Source organism: Capra hircus, chromosome 1, assembly GCF_001704415.2.
Source record: "Capra hircus breed San Clemente chromosome 1, ASM170441v1, whole genome shotgun sequence".
Taxonomy (NCBI): domain Eukaryota; kingdom Metazoa; phylum Chordata; class Mammalia; order Artiodactyla; family Bovidae; genus Capra; species Capra hircus.
In genome coordinates, this window is record NC_030808.1 from 82,028,078 (window position 1) to 82,054,373 (window position 26,296).

Genomic DNA, 26,296 nt, shown 5'->3' on the forward strand with positions numbered 1-26,296 from the left:
TTTTAACCCCAGCCTAATTTCTTTCAGGCTCAGTGTTAGTAACAATTTGCTAATCTTTCCTAATAAATACCTCCAGGTTCCAGATGCCATTAGTGTGAAATAAAAATGAAATAAAATGTTGATGTTTACCTCTTCAGTTATCCTCTGCATAGATCTTTCCCTAAAGAACACATACAGGCAATTCTTTCTACCAGAAACTAACAGAATCATTTACAAGTCTTGGGAATGACCAGTTTCTATATATGTTTTCTAAATGTTTATACTAATTTGGAATCTAATTTTTACCAATGCATTTGCACAATAAAAAGGGGGACAAATGACAACAGTATATGAATTCAGGCAAGCCTAGACTAGGAAAACAAAGCTAGTATTAAATATTAACATTAGCCATATTAATGCTAATTAACAGCTTAAAGCTCAACATTCAGAAAACTAAGATCATGGCATCTGGTCCCATCACTTCATGGGAAATAGACATGGAAACAGTGGCAGACTTTATTTTGGGGGGCTCCAAAATCACTGCAGATGGTGACTGCAGCCATGAAATTAAAATACAATTACTCCTTGGAAGAAAAGTTATGACCAACCTAGATAGCATATTCAAAAGCAGAGACATTACTTTGCCAACAAAGGTCCATCTGGTCAAGGCTATGGTTTTTCCTGTGGTCATGTATGGATGTGAGAGTCAGACTATAAAGAAAGCAGAGCACCGAAGAATTGATGCTTTTGAGCTGTGGTGTTGAAGAAGACTCTTGAGAGTCCCTTGGACTGCAAGGAGATCCAACCAGCCCATCCTAGGGGAAATCAGTCCTGGGTGTTCATTGGAAGGACTGATGTTAAAGCTGAAACTCTAATACTTTGGCCATTTATGCGAAGAGCTGACTCATTTGAAAAGACCCTGATGCTGGGAAAGACTGAGGGCAGGAGGAGAAGGGGACAAGAGAAGATGAGATGGTTGGATGGCATCACCAATTCAATGGACATGAGTTTGGATAAACTCCGGGAGTTGGTGATGGACACAGTGTGCTGTGGTTCATGGGGTTACAAAGAGTTGGACATGACTGAGAGACTGAAGTGAACAATAATAATAATAAACATCAGCCATCTTTGCTACCTCAGGCAATACCAATACTTGCACATATAGTATTTCTAATTATTACTTATCAGTTTATAATAAATGTCAGCATCCTATGGGCTACAATTAAGTTCAGAAACAATCCAGATCCCTGGGTTTTCTTCCTCCTCCTGTCTGTTGTCTTCTGGCGATTTCACTATTTATAATCTTCATTAAAGAGTGAGCAAGGGAAAAAAGAAAAGGCGGTAAGAAGGAATTTACAAAAGCATTCACAGTAACACCAAGGAATTATCATCTGATTTGCTTTTTTATACACTCTCTCCTTGACTGTAGTCATTTACCTAATCACGTCCAAGATGTAACCCAGTAAAGACCCTATTAAAATACTCACCCGATCTGCAACAATAGCCTTTCGCTTACTGGCATCCCCTGATAATCCTGCAGAGAAGCAAAACCCAGCATTAAATCCGAAGTTAATCCACCTCTTCAGGAGTGAAACTGCTCTGGTCTTCTATTGATAACCTATGCTAACAATAGATACAACAAATCTAGGTAGCAAAATGTTGCGTAATATGCCATAACAGGAACACCTCCCATCGACTGGACCAGACAGCATGTCAGTGTACTTTCCTTTTGTTCTAACAGTTTAATTTTCCTTATGAAATGAATTTTAAACGTGACATTTAAAATTCTATATCCTGTATTTGTCACTAACTTTTTCCTGAAAATCTGCTTGTAACATCTTGCTTATAAAGCACTTGAACACTAAATAAAAAGTGTGCTGTGAATGATTAATATTATTCATTTTCTCTGCTCTAGAAAAGCAGTACCTACTACACCAGTGTTCTGTTGACTTACCTACTACTGCTTTTGCTTTTCCTTCATGGAAAGACCATGCCAGAGCCAAAGCTTCTGTAAGACAGTCTTGTTTCAAGAGGTGATCCACTCTCTAAAATGAATAAATGAGAGAAACCACACCCCTTTGTCTGACCAATCACCAGTAAAAATTCCTATTCTACCTAGTGTCTTTATAGAAGTTGTTGCTTATTAGCTAAAATTATAATAACCATGTGACTATCTTATTTCCAAGGAAAACAATTTCATAAAGTACTGGATAGTACAGTGACTGTATAAGTTGGTGTAAGGCGCTACAGCCTAAACCTGAAAAGAGGAAACAGCTAGAATGTTGCCAGAGCAGAAACAGCTAGTTGCCACGATATCCATTCAATCCCTCCTCCTTCATAACAAATTCCAAGTTTGTTTGAGATAGCAATAAACCTTTAGACAGCTAAAGGACATTTCTAAGACTCTCCTGTGGTCACTTGGGGCCATGTGACTAACTTCTGGCCAATGATAAGAGGAAGTGTTATTTGGACATTTCTGGACTGTGACCTTAAAAGGTCAGGGCCAGCCTTCTCTTCTGTTTCCTCCTTCCTGGAATGTGGACTTAACAGCTGGAGCTCCAGCAGTTATACTGGAACATAAAATGACCTTGAGACTAGAATCCATACACAAGAATGGTGAAATATCTTTTTTTTTTAAATAGGGTAGTATGACAAAGACCATGGAGCTGCCATATTAGCCACAGACTGTGTACCTCCAAGACAGCTGTTACATGAGAGAACGATCTTTTATACCACTGGTATTTTGAATTTTCTATATACACAGCCAAACCTTATCGTGAGTTAGTTTTATCAAATCAAGTATATGACAGAATGGCTTTGATATACGCTTCTGAAATTAAAAAGCACAAATCCAAATAATCTTTTTCTAAAACAAAAAATGCTAAGATGTTTGCAATTCAATAGTGCTAATATATAAAATTACTCTGAACTCACCTCCCTCCAGCTCCTCAGCATCATCACATAAACAGACTAGAAAATGAGAAGGAAATTAGACTTATCATCTCCAAGAGACTTATTTGAGAGACACATTTGTCTCAGTTCTACATCTCACTTTACATCTCTTTAAGTAAAAATATGTCATATTACACTTAAAAGTAAAGGGTCGTTCAAGAGCCCACATTAAAGAGTAAAACAGGGACTTCCCTGGCAGTCCAGTGGTTAACACTCCATGCTTCTACTGCAGGCAGGTTTGCTCCCTAGTTGGGGAACTAAGAACCTACATGCCATGTGGCGTGGACAATAAAAAAAAAGAGTGCACCAAACATTTAAAAGTGAGTAAGTCTATAGTCCAAGGAGTTCATTCCATGGACAAAGAAGAAGGAAAATCCAATCTCCCAACATGCTAAGTTTTTCCATGCTAAATTTAAAAAAACAAGGAACAAACTGATAGACAAAAAGCTTTAAAAAACAAAAACAAATAGATAAACAAACAGTTCAGAAAAAAAGGGGACAAATTGATATACAAAAAGTTCCTATTCAAAGTCAAATATCTCAGTGCATTTGATTAATAATATATCCTAAGCTGATCTAGGGCTTCCCAGGTGGTATAGTGATAAAGAATCCGCCTGCCAAATGCAGGAGACACGGGTTCAGTTCCTGGGTTGAGAAGATCCCCTAGATGAGGGAATGGCAACCCCATTCCAGTATTCTTGCCTGGGAAATCCCATGGACATAGGAGCCTGGCGGGCTACAGTCTATGGGGTCACAAAGAGTTGGACACAATCGAGGGAGTGAGCACAAGCTGATCTAAGCTAAAGCACATCTTAATTACATGACAAATATATACTATAAAGTTATCTTTCTGGTCATGAAAACATAAATGCAAAGAAGATTGAGAAAGTATATCTCTGAATAAAGAAAATAAGCATCCTATTATTAACCAGAACCTAAACGAAGGTAAAAATATAGAATGTCTAAAAGTAGAGGAAATTAATTAGTTGTACAGTACAGAGAACTATATTCAATATCTTCTAATAACCTATAATAAAATTAAGGGGCAATCTTTTAAAAACTTAATTAAACATCATGATCATCTAACCCTTCAAAGTTTTCAATTATTGCTGATCAGTATTCACTTTGTAATGTACTGCTCTCTTTACCAGCAACCTCCTTCAGCCGCAGCTCTCCTGACACAAACGCCCAGTCACAAAGTGGAAGCACTTACTTTTGTTCCCAAATAAAAGATCTGACCACCATAGCTACTTATGGATTGATAGCAAGCCTTCTCTCCAACCAAAGCCTGGAAAAAAAAAATTTAAAGGTAAAAAACTATATGCATTAGTAATCTCAAATTTTCAAGAATGTGGATTACAGAGACAATATAGTTTCATCCTGTGAGTGAGTGGGGAAAAAACGTCGGCCCAGTGCCACTCTGGCTGTGGAAGTGGCAGAAAAGACAAAGTGCAAAAAGTAGCTCTCTGCTCATATATGGTCTTTTAATCTTTCAGAGTAATGCAAAAAAGGGAGGAACATGTCAACTTCTAAATCTGAAGAAAAACCGTTGCAACCTGCCCACTACTGGATGACAAGTAATCACTGCTTCTGGCAAAGAATAGGGCTAATTGAAATGATACCTCCAAGTTCTTTGAAATAAACATTAACAAAACACACAAAAGCTAACAGGAAGATAAAGCAGCACAGTATATGAAAGTTAGCACAACCCAGCAAATAGAAACAAGACTTCCTGCCTGATAAATCTGGGTTGCAAATTTAGGCTCTGTCACCTACTAGGTGACAGAGTTTAAACAAGTTTCAAAGTTCTGACACTATGTTTTTTCATCTTTGAAAACCATGCAGTTTCTGAGAGGCTTAAATACAGTAGCATTTATAAATCTTTCAAAATATATGTGGTCAAGAACTGATAACTAGTCATTTTTCTTATGAAATTATAAAAATATATACAAAGGTAGACAGAATAAAATAATGAACCCAATGTATCCAGTAACTAGCTTCATTAATTATAAGCTCACTCTTGTTTCATCTATAATTCCCACTGACTCCTCTATAACACAGTAATAATTCTGAAATGAATCTCAGATTTTAGACACCTCATTTACAAAAATTCACCATATGCATAATAAATCCTTTTTAACATAACCACACAATTGCCTTGACAGATTTTTAAAAATTAACAATCATTCCTCAATATCAAATATCTGATCAGTGTTTGGATTTCAAATTGCCTCATAAATGTCAAATGTTACTGAGATTTTTATTCTTTGTTTCTACATTTCATTTGTTTAAGTCAAGACTCAAATAAGGGCCACACATTGAAGCAGGCTGATACATCTCTTAAGAGTCAGTGTGCCTCTGTCTCTCACAGTCCTTTGCTTTCCATGAAGTTTATTTGTTGAAGACACTGGAACACTTATTCACTGGAGTTTCCTACTATCTGAATTTTGCTAACGGCATCCCAGTGGAATCTTAACATGTTCCTCTGCTTCTGTATTTCCTCTGGAAGATCAGAATCAGGGTTTTGCACTTTTTCTTCAGTCTGGGTTTCTGGCAGTACCACTTTAAATTTAAGTACAATGTTAGTGGTAGGATTTTTGTAGATGTTCTTTGTAATCAAGCCAAAGAAGCTCCCTTCTATTCCTAGTTTGCTAAGAATTTTATCAGAAACGGATACTGAATTTTGTGAAATGCTTTTTCTACGTCTTTTGAGATGGTATTATGACCTTTCTTTTACAATAAACTAATATAGTGAATAACATTGACTTTTGAATGTTAAACCAGCCAGGTGTGACTTGGATAAATACCATTTGATAATGATTCTGCTTTTCATACATTGCTGATTTCTATTTACTACTATTTCACAGATTTTTGCTTCTATACTCATGAGGTCATTGGTCTGTATTATACTTTATTGCAATGTCTTCAGTTTTATTATCAGAGGTAAGCTGATACCATAAAAAGAATTATGTGCTCCCTTTTCCTCTATTTTTAAAAAGATTTTTATGTAAAATTGGTATTTTTTCCTTAATTATAATAGACTTTACTAGTGAAGCTATCTATGCTTGGATTTTCTTTGTAGGAAATCAAACTAACATATAACCCCTTTGATTTTCATTTCTTCTTGGTCAGCTTTAGTAATCTGTACCTTTCAAAGAATTTTTCCACTTCATCTAAAATTGTTTAATTTTTAGGCATAAAGTTATTTATATTATCTTTTTAATATTTTCAGACTACAGTGATTGTATCTCTCTCATTCCTGATATTAGTAACTGCACCTTTTCTCTGAATTACTCTCACTAGTGTTTTATCAATTTTATCTTTTTAAAAAACAAGCTTTATTTTCTTTGATTTTCTCTACTGTTTGTCCATTTCCTACTTAACTGATTTGTGTTTACTTTTGTTATTTCTTCCTTTAATATATTTCCAATTTATTTGCTCTTCTCTGTTTCTTTAAGATAAAAACTTAAAGAAACTTAAATAAAAATCTCAAATTTGAGATTTTTTTAAGGTATTTAAAGCTATAGTGAAAGTAAAAGTCGGTCAGTCATGTCCAACTCTTGGTGACCCCGTGGACTATACAGTCCATGGACTTCTCCAGGTCAGAATACTGAGTGGGTAGCCATTCCCTTCTCCAGGGGATCTTCCCAACCCAGGTATCGAACCCAGGTCTCCCTATTGCAGGCAGATTCTTTACCAGCTGAGCCACCAGGGAAGCCCAGGAATACTGGAATGGGTAGCCTATTCCTTCTCTAGGGGATCTTCCTGACCCAGGAATCAAACTGGGTTCTCCTACATTGCAGGTGGATTCTTTACCAGCTGAGCTACCAGGGAAGCCCATTTAAAGCTATAAATTAACCTCAAATTGACTTATAGACCCCAGATTTTTGTTAAAGTTAATTTACAATGTTGTGTTAGTTCAAGTGTACAGCAAAGTGATTCAGTTATTTTACATATATACATTCTTTTTCAGATTCTTTTCCCTTATAGATTATTATAAAATATTGAATACAGTTCCCTGTGCTATACAGTAGGTCCTTGTTGGTTATCTATTTTAGATATAGTAGTGTGCATACGTTAATCCCAAATTCCTAATTATCCCTCCCCACTCTCTCATTTGGTAACCATGTTTGTTTTTTCTATGTCTGTGAGCCTGTTTCTGTTTTTGTAAATAAGTTTATTTGCATCTTTTTTTTAAATTCCACATATGAGTGATATCATATGATATTTGTCTTTCTCTGGTTTACTTTAGTATGATAATCTCTAGGTACATTTATATTGCTGTATCTGGCATTCTTATAGCTGAGTAATATTCCACTGTGTATCTCTGTGTGTGTATATATATATACACCACATCTTCTTTATCCATTCATCTATCAATGAACATTTAGGTTGCTTCCATGTATACACAACACATTGTGGCTATCTATCGTAAATAGTGCGATGAACATTAGACTGCATGTATCTTTTTGAATGATATTTTTCTCTGGATATATGTCCAGCAGTGGGATTGATGGATCATACGGTAACTCTATTTTTACTATTTTAAGGAATCTCCATACTGTTCTCCATAGTGACTGGAACAATGTACATTTCCACCAACAGTGCAGGAGGGTTCCTTTTTCCCTGACTCTCTCCAGCACCGATTATTTGTCAGTGCTTTGATGCTAGCCATTCTGACTGGTGTGAGGTGATACCTCGTGTTGTTTCGATTTGCATTTCTCTAGTAAGGAGCAATCTTTCATGTACCTATGAGCCACCTGCATGTCTTCTTTGGAGAGATGTCTTTTTAGATCTTCTGCTTTGTTTTGTGTAAAAATGCTGAGCTGCATGAGCTGTCTGAGGCCACAGATTTTCATATGCTGCATTTTCACTTTCATTTAGTTCAAAATACATTATAACTTCCTTTGAGATTTCTTCTTTGACTTATGGGTTATTAATAAAGGTGTTACTTAATTTCCAAATATTTACGTTTTCTCCAGATTTACCCAGATGATTCAATAATTTACTGTTGTTTGCTTTATGGCCTGGCATATAGTTTATTGGATGCTCCATTTGCACTTGAGAAAGTTTGTAATTTGCTTTTGCTGGGTGGAATACTCTATAAATATCAGTTACGTCAAGTTGGTCAATAATTCTTTTTAAGTCTTCTATATACCCTTGATGGTTTTCTGTCTGCTTATTCTATTAATTACTAATAAAGGAGTTTTGAATTGTCCAAACTCTAATTGTGGACTTGTCTGTTTCTCTTTTTAAATTTGTTATCGTCTCATATATTTTGAAGGTCCGTTATTGGGTGCTTAAGCCTTTAAGATTATTATGTCTTCTTGATGAACTAATCTTCTTATCAATTTGAAATTTCTCTTTATCTCTGGCAACATTCCTTACTCAGAAATCTACTTAATCTGATATTAAAATAGCCATTTTAATTATTAGTATTTGTACAATATGTCTTTTTCTTTCCTCTTACTTTTAACTTATCTATGACTTTGTATTTAATGAGAGCTTTTTGTAGACAGCATAGAGTTGGTCCTGCTTTTTTTAAATCCAGTATGACCATCCCTGCCTTTCAACTGAAATGTTTAGACATCTTCCATTTCTTATAATTATTGATATAGTTGGATTTAGATTATCTTATTGTTTTCCACCTGTACTACCTCTTCTTTTTTAATGCTTCATTGAATTTAATATTTTTTAACATCCATTTTTTTGCTACTATTGACTTATAAAGGGATACTTTTTCAGTGACTACTCTAGTGTTTATAATATGCAACTTTAACTAATCTCAGTCTACATTTATAATATACAATTTGATGTATAATGTTAAGAACTTTAGAGTAATATACTTCCTTCTCCCCACTCCCTGCTATGTACTATTTCTGTCATCCTATTACTTCTACATATCATTAAGTATGTACCACAAAATATCATTACTTTTGTTTTAAATAGTCAACTTCTTTTGTTAAATGACAATATTAAGATAATTTACATACCATAAAATTCACTCATTAAGTATACAATAACATTTTGGTAAATGTATAGTTGTTCAACCATTGCCAAAATCCAATTTCAGAATATTTCCATCACTCTACAAAGATAACTTTTACCCACTTCCAGTCAATTCTCATTCCCACTCTTAGTCCTAGTTCTATTAATCTACATCTGTCTCTATAAATTTACCTTTTCTGGACATTTCATATGAATAGACTCAAACAATACATGGTCTTTCCATATGGCTTCTTTCACTTACCACAGTATTTCGGAGGCTCATCCACGTTGTAGCATGTGTCAATAGTTCATTTCTTAAATTGAGGAATAGCATTCTACTACATGGACATGCCACATTTTGCTTATCCATTTATCAGCTGGTGGACATTTTTTCTGTTTTGACTCTTTGGCTATTATGAATACTACTGCTATGAACATCTGTGTACAAGTGTTTTTGTGGAGATTTGGCTTCATTCCTCTTGAGTAGCTAGCTATGAATAGAACTGCTCTATCACATGGAATCTTCAATATTTTGAGTAACTGCCAAAATGTTTTCTATAGTGGCTGCACTATGTCCAACAAGCAAAATATGAATGTTCCAATTTTTCTGCATTGTAGTCAACAGTTGTTATTGTCTCTTTTTGATTACAGCTATCGCAGGAGGCATGAAGTGGTATCTCACTGTGATTTTGATTTGTATTTCCATAATGATTAATGATGCTGAATATCCTGTCATCTGCTTTTTGGCCATTTGGTATATCTGTCTGGAGACTACTGCAGATTATGGCAGATGAGAAATCTGCTCTTACACTTACTGCTGATCCTCTGCACTTAATGTGTCTTTCTCCTCTGCCTGCTCTAATATTTCCTCTTTCCAATTCATTTGAATCAATCTGTTCATTTTACTTGTGTTTGGGTTCACTGAGCTTCTTGAAATTCTGTGTTTATTGTTTTGGAAAGCTTCTGACCATTATTTCTTCTAATTTTTTCTCTCCTCTCCTTCAGCGATTTCTACCACACATTAGGCTACTTCTCGCTACCTCACTGGTCACTAACATTTTTTTTGAAATTTTTTTCTGTTTCATTTTGGATAGATTCTATCGTTCTATTTTCAAGTTCACTAGTCTTTTGAAAATTACTGTTTTTGTTTTTTTTCCTTAATTTTTCTTTTTTTCCCAGACAGGAGAGCAAATCCAGTCCCTACTATTCCATCATGGCTGAAAGCACAAGTTCAAAGTCTATCAATGTTTTTAATAATCACTCTTGAGAGCTGATTTGGGGGCTTCCCTGTTAAGACGGAAAAGATTCTGCTCTCAATGTGGGAGACCCAGGTTTGATTCCTGGGTCAGGAAGATCCCCTGGAGAAGGATATGGCTACCCACTCCAGTATTCTTGCCAGGGAAATTCCAGACAGAGGAGCCTGGTGGGCTACAGTCCATGAGGTCACAAACAGTCAGACATGACCAAGTGACTGACACTTTTACACTTCTAGACCAAAGAAAATATCTAAGTGTGGGACAATAATTATTCTTAACCTAGTGAATTCTATTGAATTACCATTTCTTCTTCTGGATTTGCCTAGTTTCTAAATTCTGAAAATACTGGAAGACTCTTTCACATATATTTATGCTCTGAAGTTCTAATATCTCAGGGAGATTTGAGCAAGATACTATGTGTTCAGTTCAGTCCGACTCTTTGTGACCCCATGAATTGCAGCATGCCAGGCCTCCCTGTCCATCACCAACTCCCAGAGTTCACCCAAACTCATGTCCATCGAGTCGGTGATGCTATCCAGACATCTCATCCTCTGTCGTCCCCTTCTCCTCCTGCCCTCAATCGCTCCCAGCATCAGAGTCTTTTCCAATGAGTCAACTCTTCTCATGAGGTGGCCAAAGAATTGGAGTTTCAGCTACAACATCAGCCCTTCCAAAGAACACCCAGGACTGGTCTCCTTTAGGATGGACTGGTTGGATCTCCTTGCAGTCCAAGGGACTCTCAAGAGTCTTCTCCAACACCACAGTTCAAAAGCATCAATTCTTCGGTGCTCTGCTTTCTTTATAGTCTGACTCTCACATCCATACATGACTACTGGAAAAACCATAGCCTTGACTAGACGACCTTTGTGGCAAAGTAATGTCTCTGCTTTTGAATATGCTATCTAGGTTGGTCCTAACTTTTCTTCCAAGGAGTAAGTGTCTTTTAATTTCATGGCTGCAGTCACCATCTGCAGTGATTTTGGAGCCCCCAAAAATAAAGTCTGACACTATTTCCACCGTTTCCCCATCTATTTCCCATGAAGTGGTGGGACCTGATGCCATGATCTTCGTTTTCTGAATGTTGAGCTTTAAGCCAACTTTTTCACTCTCCTCTTTCACTTTCATCAAGAGGCTTTTTAGTTCCTCTTCACTTTCTGCCGTAAGGGTGGTGTCATCTGCATATCTGAGGTTATTGATATTTCTCCTGGCAATCTTGATTCCAGCTTGTGTTTCTTCCAGCCCAGCGTTTCTCATGATGTACTCTGCATAGAAGTTAAATAAGCAGGGTGACAATATACAGCCTTGACGTACTCCTTTTCCTATTTGGAACCAGTCTGTTGTTCCATGTCCAGTTCTAACTGTTGCTTCCGGACCTGCATACAGGTTTCTCAAGAGGCAGGTCAGGTGGTCTGGTATTCCCATCTCTTTCAGAATTTTCCACAGTTTATTGTGATCCACACAGTCAAAGGCTTTGGCATAGTCAATAAAGCAGAAATAGATGTTTTTCTGGAACTCTCTTGCTTTTTCCATGATCCAGCGGATGTTGGCAATTTGATCTCTGGTTCCTCTGCCTTTTCGAAAATCAGCTTGAACATCTGGAAGTTCACGGTTCACATATTGCTGAAGCCTGGCTTGGAGAATTTTGAGCATTACTTTACTAGCATGTGAGATGAGTGCAATTGTGTGGTAGTTTGAGCATTCTTTGGCATTGCCTTTCTTTGGGATTGGAATGAAAACTGACTGTTTTCCAAATTTGCTGGCATATTGAGTGCAGCACTTTCACAGCATCATCTTTTAGGATTTGAAATAGCTCAGTTGGAATTCCATCACCTCCACTAGCTTTGTTCACAGTGATGCTTTAGACACTCATAAATAAGACCTTCATTACTATTTTTTTCCAGGAAATTATACAGAGAAGCTCCACAAGAGTCTCAATTTCCTGCTTAAAGATTACTGACTTAGCAAACATGAGATCACAATTTCAAGTAATTTAACTGTAAACTACCTATGTAAATGGGCTTCCCTGGTGGCACTAGTGGTTAAGATTGAAGTGAATGTTGCTCCATCCTGTCCAACTCTTTGTGACCCCCATGGACTATACAGTCCATGAAATTCTCTTGGCCAGAATACTAGAGTGGGTAGCCTTTTCCTTCTTCAAGGGATCTTCCCAACCCAGGGATCGAACCCAGGTCTTCTGCATTGCAGATGGATTCTTTATCAGCTGAGCCACAGGGGAAGCCCAAGAATACTGGAGTGGGTAATCTATCCCATCTCCAGTGGATCTTCCCCATCCAGGAATCGAACTGGACCCCCCTGCCAATGCAGGAGACATAAGAGATGTGGGTTGGGAAGATCCCCTGTAGGAGGGCATGGCAACCCATTTCAGTATTCTTGCCTGGACAATCCCAGGGACAGAAGAGCCTGGTGGGCTACATTCCATAGGGTCGCAAAAACTTGGCACACACACCTGTGTAAATAGCTAAATGCCACTGTCATTGCTTAAAATATAGTAAAATTAATATTGGAGAAGGAAATGGCAACCCATTCCAGTGTTCTTGCCTGGAGAATCCCAGGGACGGAGGAGCCTGATGGGCTGCCATCTATGGGGTCGCACAGAGTCAGACACGACTGAAGCGACTTAGCAGCAGCAGCAGCAGCAGCAGCAATACTAAAATAACTTTTAGGTCTTCCTTCTCTGCAGACTCCTACATTTCATCTATCTCCCATTCCTAAAGAATTTTTCTCTCAAAGCTCTCTTTGCCTTTCAATGACCACAGTCTTCATACCTGTTCAAGTCTTTAGCAATTATCCATATACTTCCAAAGCCTCACAAGCTACCTGTCTCTGTAGTCTTTAACTCCTTAAATCTATCAGGCTTGTTGTCACCACGTAAAACTTTCTAAAATATCTTGCTTTTACAGTTTCTTTCTTATGAACTTTAAATTTCACTTCATTATTTTTAGTATAAAAGTTAAAATTCTTTGGTATTAGTTACATTTCTGAATAGCAGATAACAGGAATTATTGTTTTAATTCACATTCTTGAATACTTACAAATAAATTCACATCCACTTCAACCTAGTTAGTGGTTTTCAAAGAAACATCAAGACATAAAAACTCCTCAGAATTCTTAAAACAACAAAATATCAAGTTTATCAAAACAATGCTAAAATAACAGATTATCCTTACCAGCGCCTGGCTCACGTTTCCTCCAGTGGCTAGTGATTTGAAATGGCTGCTATTATAGACCAACTGAACTTCTGAGATCTCCACTGTTTCCAGCTCCTCCTGAGTTTGCCGATCAATCACATGCAACTTCTCTACACTGTCCAAGAGCACAATTGTGCGTGAGTTTATCCACTGTAATTCAAGCACACAGAAACACAAAAGTGAGGCCCACCCCACATCATCATCCAGGAAGAGAAGAAAGCTTGGCCACTCAGCGAAATGACACTGAGGACCTTAACCATTTAATCAATCAGGTGATGATAACACAATCACAGCAAGAACTACTCAGTACCAACCCAAAGAACAGAAGGTGCACAGCACAGTATTGAGCTCTGATGGTATTAAAGTGATTCATAATGTAAAAGAAGGCTAACTGAGAGCCCTAATAGATATTATGGGATAAACTGTTGATCAAAATTTTTTTAAAGGTAGTACATTGACACAATAACTTAAAAGTGACTAACTTTGCATTTCTGCTATTTTTGACATTAATCAAACAAAATGGCAGTGAAACCTCATAAACCTAGCTGGTCAAAGAATGATCATTAGCATTTAAATATTACATATTTTAAAATGGAAACTATTTTAAACATATATATTTCCTTCACCTACAAATTATGGCAGAGTTCTTTGCTCTATTTCTCTATATAGTCTGAATATTTGTTAATGAGTACTATTACAATTTTAAAAGTAATAATGTTAAAATCTGCTAAAGGATGTCATTTTGATTAAATTTCTTGGGTTATATATAAAATTTATTTTCAAAATATTTTTTTGAAAATTCTCAATTCCTTCTCAAGAAATAAATGAAGTCTTAAAATCTGTACAATCAGAATTCTAAATTAGCCAGAACAAAGTATTTCCCCTGCACTTTCTCTGATACTAGTTTTGGTTTATTTATATGATCTCTTTCCATGCTCAGAAATTATCTGCATAATCAAATAACAATCAAAACCAATCAAGTTGAGACTGGATCAATTTTTCTCTTTTAACTATGCTACATGTGTATATACTTTATCACTGCAATGGTTGCTGTAAGGGAAAGGCTTGGTTTTTCAAAAAAACATTCTCTCAGAAAACAGAGTTTGACACTCAAACCATTTACAAAGAACTTTTGTAATGTGCTCTCTTGATTACTTTGAGAAACAAAGTACCATTCAGAAAAGACACATTATTTAGCCTTGTACAAACTTTAGTGCTAGCTTTTACAGGCTTTCAAAGGTCACCTGGTTAAGAGAAAGAATGAGCAAGAATGTTAGCATGTTTAGCAATTATTCTTGGGATTAGACTCTCACTATTTTAATTGTTGACACATTGTAAACAAGCCTTTTAAAGGTAACTTACAAAGCAATGCGGTTAGGGATCATATCATGAATATGTCACAGGACAAATGAAAAACACCCACTGTCCTACTATTAGAATGGCTACTTGTGATTGGGAAGTTTTTTCCAGGGACAGAATCATATGCAGATGTTTACAGAGATGTACCTCAAACATCTTAAATGCAAGTGACAATGATGAATTCTAGCCAAATATGTTAGACAATTCCACAGGGGATTCTGGTAATGACAAAACCCTGATGTCTAATAAACATGGGAAGAGGTTGAACAAAATTATTTCATGAAATGTATATGGAAAAAAGTGTTATTTCTAAATCAAGTCTGTAAGATTTAAAAAGCAATGTACAACTAAATTAATAAATCATCTATTATAAAAATTGATACGAAAGGAAATAATCTTTTCTAAAAAAACCCAAAGGTTGCTCAGGACCGAGATACATGGTAGAGAGAGAACTCTGCAAAGTTTTTAGCCACAAGAAAATAGTATCTCCTGAACCAATGAGGACATACTCAGAAGTACCAAGATGTGTTTACAAAGAAAGCCCAGCAATGATCCTGAAGAAATTATTCTGATCTACCCTTCAAGCTATTCAAGATATTAAAGAAAACTTTTGGTGATCTTTCCAGTGTTCAGCAGGCTGAAGGACAATAAAAATGATGTGTGGCATCACACCAATGTCAAGACTGTTTTCAGTACAAGCAGGACTTCACTTCTGTCCACATTTTATATGATCCTAAAGGTCATGGTTTATGGCAAAAATCCTGGGAGCCTTAACAGAACATGGACTCAGAACAATTATACAAAGTAAATGGGGGTATTTCATTTCAATAATACTCACAGTAAAGTTGATGAGGTCATAGTATAGGTGAAGATGCTTTTGCTTAGTAACATGTATCGCTCCAGATTCATCTCTCTTAACCTGATGATGGAATAAAAACAACCTGAATATCAGCTACTGTTTGAGAGACTTTAAAAAGTTTCTCACCTACTCAATCCACCTAGAACAGGATTTCCATTCAGAATATGGGTAAAACAAATACTGGTAACTAAAGAAACTATTAAACAAATGAAAAAAATCACTCACAAGTGTATGTAGTATATCTGGTATAATCCACGGTCAGTGGTCAAGCTGTCAGTTTAGGCATACCATTGTATTAAATGCACTTCACTTTATTGTGCTTCCAGATATTGCGTGTTTTACAAACTGAAGGTCTGTGGCAATCTTGAGTCAATCTATTGACACCATTTTTCCAACATTTGCTCACTTGCTTACTGTCTCTGTGTCACATTTTGGTAATTTTTGCAGTAGTTCAAACTTTTTCAGTATTATTTGTTATAGCAATCCGTGATTAGTAATCTTTGATGTTACTATTGTAATTGTTTTGGCTTTTTTTAAGCAATGAAGTATTTTTTAATTAAGGTATGTACACTGCTTTTTTTAAGAGATAATGTTATTACATACTTAAAAGACTACAATGTAGTGCAAACATAACTTATCTATGCCCTGGGAAACCAATCAACTTACGTAACTCACTGCACTGCAGTATTTGCTTTATTGCAGTGGTCTGAAACGGAACCAATAATATCCCCAGGGTATGCTGTACTGGCAAATGTAATATTCACTCTGTCATACTCAGAACAAACTAACTTCATCACATCAATAACTGTATTTAGCCAGAGTTAAAGCATAAAATAGGATTAGTGGTATGGTGTTTAAAAAAGTAAAACAAAAGCACATTAAAAGGAAAAAAAGGTGCTGCAGTGACCAAAACTAGGCTTTTCCGAAATATAACACTAGCATAGCTCAAACAGCCAGAAATGCAATGTTTTGTCTATGTCCTTCAGTCCCCCTGAAAAGCCTTGTCTTTCCTTCAAAATGCCATCCCTAACTCTCACTGCAACCATCCTTGTCTAAAGACCTCACTTGCTTTATTACAAGAGCAAAACCCTTCATTTCCCTCCAACCTCCTATCATCTGTTCTTTTTGCTATTTGTACGGTGCTATTCCTAAAATGTCACTTTAATCATATCACTTTAATTACCTAAGAACCTGTGATGGTTTCCCCTTACCAATCTAGGGCAATTATTATACAATCTAGATCAGAGGTTAGCAAACTTTTTCTGTAAAAAGCCATACAGTAAGTATTTTCAGATCTGCAGAGCATACAATCTCTGTTGTAACTACTCAACTCCGCCACTGTTGCGCAAAAGCAGCCATAAATAAGACATAACCAAATGGGCATGAAATAATACTTCACAAAATCAAGGAGCCAGCCACGTCTGGCCCACAGGCCATAGTTTGCCAACCCCTAATCTAGATCCATGCCATATATTCAACTTTATTTTCAACAATAAGCTTCTCCCTCTTATTAATTCTAACATTTATTACTGACGTTCTATATATTTAAGCACTGTCCTAGTAGTTGGAATACAGCAGTAGGATTGGTTTTAAACTTATGGAGCTTTCAGTCTAGCAAAGAAGAAAAATGTTAAATAAGAAATTTTAGAAGTGCTGAATGTTATAAAAGAAGGTATTATGGATGTCTGTAGTGGGAAATGCTAATTGAGGTCAGTAGGTCAAGGAAGGCAATGCTAATCATGAGCTAGGATAATGCTGAAGAGCTTTCCTGGCAGAGACACTGGCATATGTAAAGACACCAAGGCCAAAGACATGGAAGCATCCTAAATGTCCATCAACAGATGAATGGATAAAGAAGATGTGATACATAAATAAATGCAGTGTTACTCAGCCACAAGGAAGAATGAAACAATGCCTTTGCAGCACCATGGATGGGCCTAGAGACTGTCATACTAAGTAAATCAGACAGAGAAAGACAAATACATGATATCACTTATATGTGGAATCTAAAAAAATGATACAAGTCAACTTACTTACAAAACAGAAACAGGCTCACAGACATAGAAAACAAACTTAGGGTTACCACGGGGAAAGAGGGAGTGGGATAACTTAAGAATTTGGGATAAGCACATACAAACTATTATAGATAAAAGATAAACAGCAAGGTCCTACTGTAAAGCACAGGAAATTATATACAATATTTCATAATATCTACAATGGAAAAGCTGGAAAAGAATATATATATATATATAAACTGTCACAATAAACTGGAAAATTCTGAAAGAGATGGTAATACCAGACCACCTGACCTGCCTCTTGAGAAACCTGTATGCAGGTCCGGAAGCAACAGTTAGAACTGGACATGGAACAACAGACTGGTTCCAAATAGGAAAAGGAGTACGTCAAGGCTGTATATTGTCACCCTGCTTATTTAACTTCTATGCAGAGTACATCATGAGAAACGCTGGTCTGGAAGAAGCACAAGCTGGAATCAAGATTGCCGGGAGAAATATCAATAACCTCAGATATGCAGATGATACCACCCTTATGGCAGAAAGTGAAGAGGAACTAAAAAGCCTCTTGATGAAAGTGAAAGAGCAGAGTGAAAAAGTTGGCTTAAAGCTCAACATTCAGAAAACGAAGATCATGGCATCAGGTCCCATCACTTCATGGGAAATAGATGGGGAAACAGTGGAAATAGTGTCAGACTTTATTTTTGGGGGCTCCAAAATCACTGCAGATGGTGACTGCAGCCATGAAATTACAATACACTTACTCTTTGGAAGGAAAGTTATGACCAACCTAGATAGCATATTCAAAAGCAAAGACATTACTTTGCCAACAAAGGTCCATCTAGTCAAGGCTATGGTTTTTCCAGTAGTCATGTATGGATGTGAGAGTTGGACTATGAAGAAAGCTGAGCACCGAAGAATTGATGCTTTTGAACTATGGTGTTGGAGAAGACTCTTGAGAGTCTCTTGGACTGCAAGGAGATCCAACCAGTCCATCCTAAAGGAGATCAGTCCTGGGTGTTCATTAGAAGGACTGATGCTGAAACTGAAGCTCCAGTACTTTGGCCACCTCATGCGAAGAGTTGATTCATTGGAAAAGACTGATGCTGGGAGGGATTTGGGGAAGGAGGAGAAGGGGACGACAGAGGATGAGATGGCTGAATGGCATCACCAACTTGATGCACATGAGTTTGAGTGAACTCCGGGAGCTGGTGATGGACAAGGAGGCCTGGCGTGCTACAATTCATGGGGTCGCAAAGAGTCGGACATGACTGAGCAACTGAACTGATATATAAACTGAATCACTTTGCTGTGCACCAGAAACTAACTCAATAATGTCAATTTAAAATATGTCAAATTAAAATACGTCAATTTAAAAAAGAAATAAAAAGACACTGAGGCAAAAGACTAGTTAGGAAGCTATTTCAGAGCCTGGGTTAGAAACGCCTGTGGTTTAGGCTAGGGAAGCAGCATAGGGGAGACAAAAAAAGGAAGTAAATTAGAGTCAGCAGGATGTGTGATAGAGCAGGAATAGAGAGAAAAATGCAACTAAAGTGGGTCTCCTAGATCTCAGGCTGGAGAAACTAAGTGGACAGTGAGGCACTTGCTTCACTGAGCTAAGAAACTCAAGAAGAGATTCCACAGGCACATTCTTATCTCTGTATCTTCAGTTCATCTTATTTTCCCCAATATGTATATCCACCCCTCTTGCATTATTTGCCCTGTACCCTTCATAAAGTCTTCCACAGCCTCTGTAATCCATACAAATCTCTTCATACTCCGAACTTACATCAAGTTTTAAATTCTCATCACATAGTAGAGTCCTTAAACTGTCCTCACTAGTAGTAACGAACATACTGGTTTTGCCTTTCAAACCATATTTTAACCTATTTTTAAAAAGAAATTAAGTTTTATATGTCCTCCAATTGCCTCATGTCCACTACAATGTAAAGGACATAGTAGGTGCTCAATGATACTTGCTAATAAACACACTACATGTAGGTAGGTGAGCCATTAATACAGACATATGTACATTCAAATATTTACACATACACATAAACCATTAATTATCTGTTAGTCAAAGGAGATGGAAATAAGAAATATACCACGAGGAGGCATGGAGCTGAAGGTTTTCCATGTTAACCACTAAAGCCTCAAAAATTAAATAGGTCACTCTCTCTCCAAAGAATTATGATCGTATATTTCTTTGATACAACATTAAATTACTGGTGAATCAGAATGATAACCTGTGACAAAGGACTTCAGCACAGATGTAGCATCATATTAGGACTTACCAGGAGAAAATGAACAACATCTCCTCTGCAGAAGGCAAGCATGGGATTCACGTAATTATGCACTGCCACAAAGTGCCAGGCCAGCAACGGAACGCTGGAAGGATCCATCTGGGTAAGAAGGAAAAAAAAAATCATTGTTAATACAAGAAGAATAAAGAGAAAACTCTGGTTTAAAACAGCAATGGACTGGTGTTCCTTGGTAAAAACTTCTCCTAATTTCTCATCAAAATTCCAGCGGAGTAGGGATTGACTAGGAAGTGTCAAGAAGGAACCTTCTTTGTGGACAGTAATGTTCCACATCTTGACAGAAGTTTGGGTTACATAAGTATCTATATTTGGCGAAGTTTAGCAAATGTACACTCAAGATCTGTGTGTTTTGTTGTATGTAAATTTTTCTACCAAAGGAAAGACTTTGAATACTGAACTGTACTTAATCATATGCATGTTGAATATTTAGGGGGGAAAAAAAGAGTACTAATTTCTGCAATTTACTTGGAAGCACATTAAAAAGAAAACGATTTGATGGGTGACAATAAACAGGTATATAATGAAGTATACAATAAAATACCAATGGTAGGTATATAGATGTTTAATGTAAAATCCTTTCAACTTCTCTATTTATTTGAAAATGTTCATAATAAAACATTGGGGGGAAAATCAACAAAAACAAAGATGCAAACACATACCATGATAAATCTCAATTAGCCAATGAAGGTCACCTAAGAACAGTTAATGGTAATCTGAGCAGGCTCTACCATCTGAAAGGGCAGGCCTGCTTCCCCCGGGGTCCAGAGATAGAGTACCAATAAGAAAACTGAAGAGTGAGCTCCCTCATTACAGGGCCTACTTTCTGGACTAGTCTTGGTTCTACACCATCATTCTCCATCCCATCCCATCCACGCCTCTCCTTACATATTCACTGGAAGAAAACATCACTTTGAAAGCATCCAAGCAGGAAGGAAAAGAGATACCAAGGTGTGCACAATACATTGCGAGAAGCATCCCCCAAAATGAAATATCACAGGCAGAAGAAACCCCGGAAAGAATACGTCAGAGCAATTCACACTATATTACGGTGGGGTGCTCTCCCTCAGTAATTCAATATCAAAGCAGCCGCTGTTCATGAGAGAAAACTTAACAGAATAAAGGAAGGGAAGTATAGACCTTGTGATCCCCAGGACACTGCTCTGGTCGCCAGCTGACAGTTTTGGTCACATCAAGGTAAGCAGACAGGGAGCTGATTTCCATTCTATCTAGCTTTCTGACAGCCTCACAGAATTCACCACTCATGAATCATCTTCCCCGACCTCCCAACATGGTCTTTTTGCCCATAAGATGGAGATTTACTCACCCGTCCATAAGGAAAAGTCATCCACACTTTCAAGGATGGCTTCAATCCAATGACCAGTATCTTTAGGGAGAAAAAATACATTTTCACTATTTACCCTGCAATTTTCAGATTTTTGGTATTCAAAGTCTCTTAAGTTATAAGCTTCATCTTCTAAATACCTTTGTTAAGGATGCCATGGCCAATAAGGAAAACTGTGTGATGGGATGATCTTTCAACTCGGGCTTAGAGTGGAGAGGTTCAATACAGCAAACTTCACCCTTGGAACCGCTAAACAGGCATCGAGATTCACAAGTTCTCACTCCCATCACTCTCCTGAAAATGTAACCCAAAATGCAGAATCATCTTAGCAATGATCCAAGGCACTACATCTCTACAGCAGATGACTACAAAAGCCTCCTGATCCCTACTCCTGACCCCAACAATCCAAACTCCACATGACATCAGCGTGTCCTTTTCAACGTAGGGTCAGATTTACCACCTTCTCCTATGGCTTCTCCCTCTCCAATGGCTTACCACTGTACACAAAATAAAATCGACTCTCACCAGGTTTAAAACGTCCTGTACGATTTTATATGATCTCTCTCCTGCCTGCACTCCTCTCTCCCTGCTACTGCTCCTGATAAGCACGTGCTCCAGCCACAGTGGCCTTCTGTCCGCTGCTCCAGCAGGCCACGGTGTGCCCACCTCGAAGTTTCTGTGCTCGAATATCCCTCTGGCTGGAACACTTCTTCCAGGTCTTTTCATTTGTTGACTAGATTATCATCCAGGTTTTTGTTTAAATTTCACCTTCAGAGAGAAGCCTTCCTAAATGATTCTCAAATGCACTCCAGCACACTGATCTGTCTTATTTCCTTCACAGCACTCATACTTAAAGTTATTTACATGTTGGTTTACTGACTGTCTCTCTACCCCCACCCCAACTACAATGTACATTCTACCAGAGTAGCAACCTTGACCGGTTCACAGCCATAACGCTGGTATCTAGAACAATGCCTACACATGGGGATAGCCAATAAACATCAGCTGAATAAATCAATAGTGCTGCGCTAGGTGCTGAGAGAGGGCATCAGAGGCCAGACAGGCAGAAACCACAATCACAGAAAACTAACCAATCTAATCACATGGACCACAGTCTCGTCAAACTCAATGAAACTGAGGCATGCCGTGTAGGGCCACCCAAGACAGACAAGTCGTGGCGGAGAGTTCTAACAAAATGTGGTCCACTGGAGAAGGAAATGGCAAACCACTTCAGTATTCTTGCCTTGAGAACCCCATGAACAGTATGAAAAGGCAAAAAGACAGGACAACGAAAGATGAACTCCCCAGGTCTGTAGGTGCCCAACATGCTATGGGAGAAGGGTAGAGAAATAACGACAAAAGAATGAAGAGACAGAGCCAAAGCAAAAACACCACCCAGTTGTGGATATGATTGGTGATGGAAGCAAGGTCCAATGCCATAAAGAACAATACTGTATAGGAACCTGGAATGTTAGGTCCATGAATCAGGGCAAATTGGAAGTGGTCAAACAGGAGATGGCAAGAGTGAATGTCAACATTTTAGGAATCAGCGAACTAAAATGGACTGGAATGGGTGACTAACTCAGATGACCATATCATACCTACTACTGTGGGCAAAAATCCCTTAGAAGAAATGGGAGTATCCATCATAGTCAACAAGAGAGTCCGAAATGCAGTACTTGAGTGCAATCTCAAAAACAACAGAATGATCTCTGTTCACTTCCAAGGCAAACCATTCAATATCACAGTAATCCAAGTCTATGGCCCAAGCAGTAATGCTGAAGCAGCTATAGTTGAATGGTTATATGAAGACCTACAAGACCTTTTAGAACTAACACCCAAAAAAGATATCCTTTTCATTAAAGGGGACTGGAATGCAAAAGTAGGAAGTCAAGAAACACCTGGAGTAACAGGCAAATTTGGCCTTGGAGTACAAAATGAAGCAGAGCAAAGGCTCATAGAGTTTTGCCAAAAGAATGCACTGATCGTAGCAAACACCCTCTTCCAACAACACAAGAGAAGACTCTACACGTGGACATCACCAGATGGTCAACACCAAAATAAGACTGATTATATTCTCTGCAGCCAAAGATGGAGAAGCTCTATACAGTCAGCAAAAACAACACTGGGAGCTGACTGTGGCTCAGATCATGAACTCCTTATTGCCAAATTCAGACTTAAATTGAAGAAGGTAAGGAAAACCACTAGACCATTCAGGTATGACCTAATTCAGATCCCTTATGACTGTACAGTGGAAGTGGGAGATAGTTTTAAGGAAGTAGATCTGAGAGAGTGCCCAATGGATGGAAGATAGTGACACTGTATAAGAGACAGGGAGCAAGACCATCCCCAAGAAAAAGAAATGCAAAAAAGCAAAATGGCTCTCTGAGGAGCCTTACAAATAGGTGTGAAAAGAAGAGAAGCAAAAAACAAGGGAGAAAAGTAAAGATATACCCATTTGAATGCAGAGTTCCAAAGAGTAGCAAGGAGAGATAAGAAAGCCATCCTCAGCAATCAGTGCAAAGAAATAGAGGAAAACAATAGAGTGGGAGAGACTAGAGATCTCTTCAAGAAAATTAGAGATACCAAGGGAACATTTCATGCAAAGATGGGCTTAATAAAGGACAGAAATGGTATGCTTCTAAAAGAAGATATTAAGAAGAGGCCACAAGAATACACAGGAGAACTGTACAAAAAAGTTCTTCACAACCCAGATGATCACAATGGTGTGATCACTTACCCAGAGCCAGACATCCTAGAATGTGAAGTGAAGTGGGCTTTAGGAAGCATCACTATGAACAAAGCTAGTGGAGGTGATGGAATTCCAGTTGAGCTATTTCAAATCCTGAATGATGATGCTGTGAAAGTGCTGCACTCAATATGCCAGCAAATTTGGAAAACTCAGCAGTGGCTACGGGACTGGAAAAGTCAGTATTCATTCCAATCCCAAAGAAAGACAATGCCAAAGAATGTTCCAACTAACACACAATTGCACTCATCTCAAACACTAGTAAAGTAATGCTCAAAATTCTCCAAGTCAGGCTTCAACAATACGTGAACTGTGAACTTCCAGATGTTCAAGATGGTTTTAGAAAAGGCAGAGGAACCAGAGATCAAATTGCCAACATCCGCTGGATCATCAAAAAAGCAAGAGAGTTCCAGAAAAATATCTATTTCTGCTTTATTGACTATGCCAAAGCCTTTGACTGTGTGGATCACAATAAACTGTGGAAAATTCTGAGAGAGATGGGAATACCAGACCACCTGACCTGCCTCTTGAGAAACCTATATACAGGTCAGGAAGCAAGAGTTGGAACTGGACATGGAACAACAGACTGGTATCTGACAATATCAAGGCTGTATATTGTCACCCTGCTTATTTAACTTGTATGCAGAGTACATCATGAGAAACGCTGGGCTCAAAGAAGCACAAGCTGGAACCAAGATTGCCGGGAGAAATATCAATAACCTCAGATATGCAGATAACACCACCCTTATGGCAGAAAGTGAAGAGGAACTAAAAAGCCTCTTGATGAAAGTGAAAGAGGAGAGTGAAAAAGTTGGCTTAAAGCTCAACATTCAGAAAACGAAGATCATGGCAACCAGTCCCATCACTTCATGGGAAATAGATGGGGAAACAGTGGAAACAGTGGCTGACTATTTTTGAGGGGGCTCCAAAATCACTGCAGATGATGACTGCAGCCATGAAATTAAAAGACGCTTACTCCTTGGAAGGAAAGCTATGACCAACCTAGACAGCATATGAAAAAGCAGAGACATTATTTTGTCAACAAAGGTCCATCTAGTCAAGGCTATGGTTTTTCCAGCGGTCATGTATGGATATGAGAGTTGGACTATAAAGAAAGCTGAGCACAGAAGAATTGATGCTTTTGAATTGTGGTGTTGGAGAAGACTTTTGAAATTTCCTTGGACTGCAAGGAGATCCAACCAGTCCATCCTAAAGGAGATCAGTCCTGGGTGTTCACTGGAAGGACTGATGTTGAAGCTGAAACTCCAATACTTTGGCCACCTGATGCGAAGAACTGACTCATTTGAAAAGACTCTGATGCTGGGAAAGATTGAAGGTGGGAGGATAAGGAGACGAAAGAGGATGAGATGGTTGGATGGCATCTCTGACTCAATGGACATGGACAGGGAGGCCTGGCATGCTGCAGGCCATAGTGTCACAAACAGTAGGATACGACTGAGCGACTGAACTGAACTGGTATTTTTCAAACAATTACTTTGGACTTGATATTGTCAGGAGGCGTGTGAAATGTAAGAAACATAGCCCTTACTTTGAAGAACTTTGGAAATAGAATACACATTGAATTTTTTTGTCTTTTTTAACTCAGATTTATAAATGTTCTTACACATATCTAAACAGTCTTTCCCTTTATTTAAAGAGTAAACAGGGCAATTTGAAGGCAAAAGGAACCTTGTACACCTGGTCATTATGGTTATAACCAACTGGGCCTGGGGTCTAAACTGAAATTACTGATATATTCCAGGATAATGGTTCCCAAGATTGACAGAGTTTAGGAACACTTTGGGGAGGAGGAGTCTAGAATCCCAACTCGGATGTACTGAGACAGAATTTGGGGGGACCAGGCATGGTGCTCCGTATGTTCTATAAGCCTCCCCAGATAAGTGTAATACACAGCCACAACCTATTTACAATCACTTAGGTTTTCCAGACCTCTTCATATTCAACTTCAAGTCATTAAATTGGAGCTAATCTTTTCATTTGTCTACAAATGTCCAATAGTCTTACTTAAATGTCAGTTCAAAAACAGAGCCTCCGCTGTCGTTGCAAATTGCAAGAGTTGGATCATCTGTAAACTAAACAGAGAAGGAATTTATTTTCTTAATGATTTTTAAACAACCAGTCAAATGTTAAAAAGGGGAAAAATTATAAAATTAAAAATATAAGACAAACACATTTAATAGCATTTGAAATCACCTAGACTGACCTCATTACTCTAGACATACAAACTTACCCATATTTAGAATAAAAAT

At 37.8% G+C, this 26,296-nt stretch overlaps 1 protein-coding gene across 3 annotated transcripts in view; it reads right to left on the reverse strand.

Annotated features, from left to right (window-relative positions):
* VPS8 (VPS8, CORVET complex subunit) overlaps positions 1-26,296 on the reverse strand; it is a 297,839-nt gene that overhangs the window by 233,009 nt on the left and 38,534 nt on the right. For all 3 annotated transcript variants that reach the window (XM_018047043.1, XM_018047049.1, XM_005675177.3), the window contains 10 exons: positions 26,052-26,119; positions 21,418-21,571; positions 21,260-21,319; positions 19,909-20,016; positions 15,582-15,662; positions 13,364-13,534; positions 4,145-4,219; positions 2,914-2,949; positions 1,934-2,024; positions 1,467-1,513 (listed from right to left, as the gene is read on the reverse strand). In XM_018047043.1, coding sequence (XP_017902532.1) covers positions 1,467-1,513; positions 1,934-2,024; positions 2,914-2,949; positions 4,145-4,219; positions 13,364-13,534; positions 15,582-15,662; positions 19,909-20,016; positions 21,260-21,319; positions 21,418-21,571; positions 26,052-26,119 — 891 coding nt within the window. The remainder of the gene's footprint in view (positions 1-1,466; positions 1,514-1,933; positions 2,025-2,913; positions 2,950-4,144; positions 4,220-13,363; positions 13,535-15,581; positions 15,663-19,908; positions 20,017-21,259; positions 21,320-21,417; positions 21,572-26,051; positions 26,120-26,296) is intronic.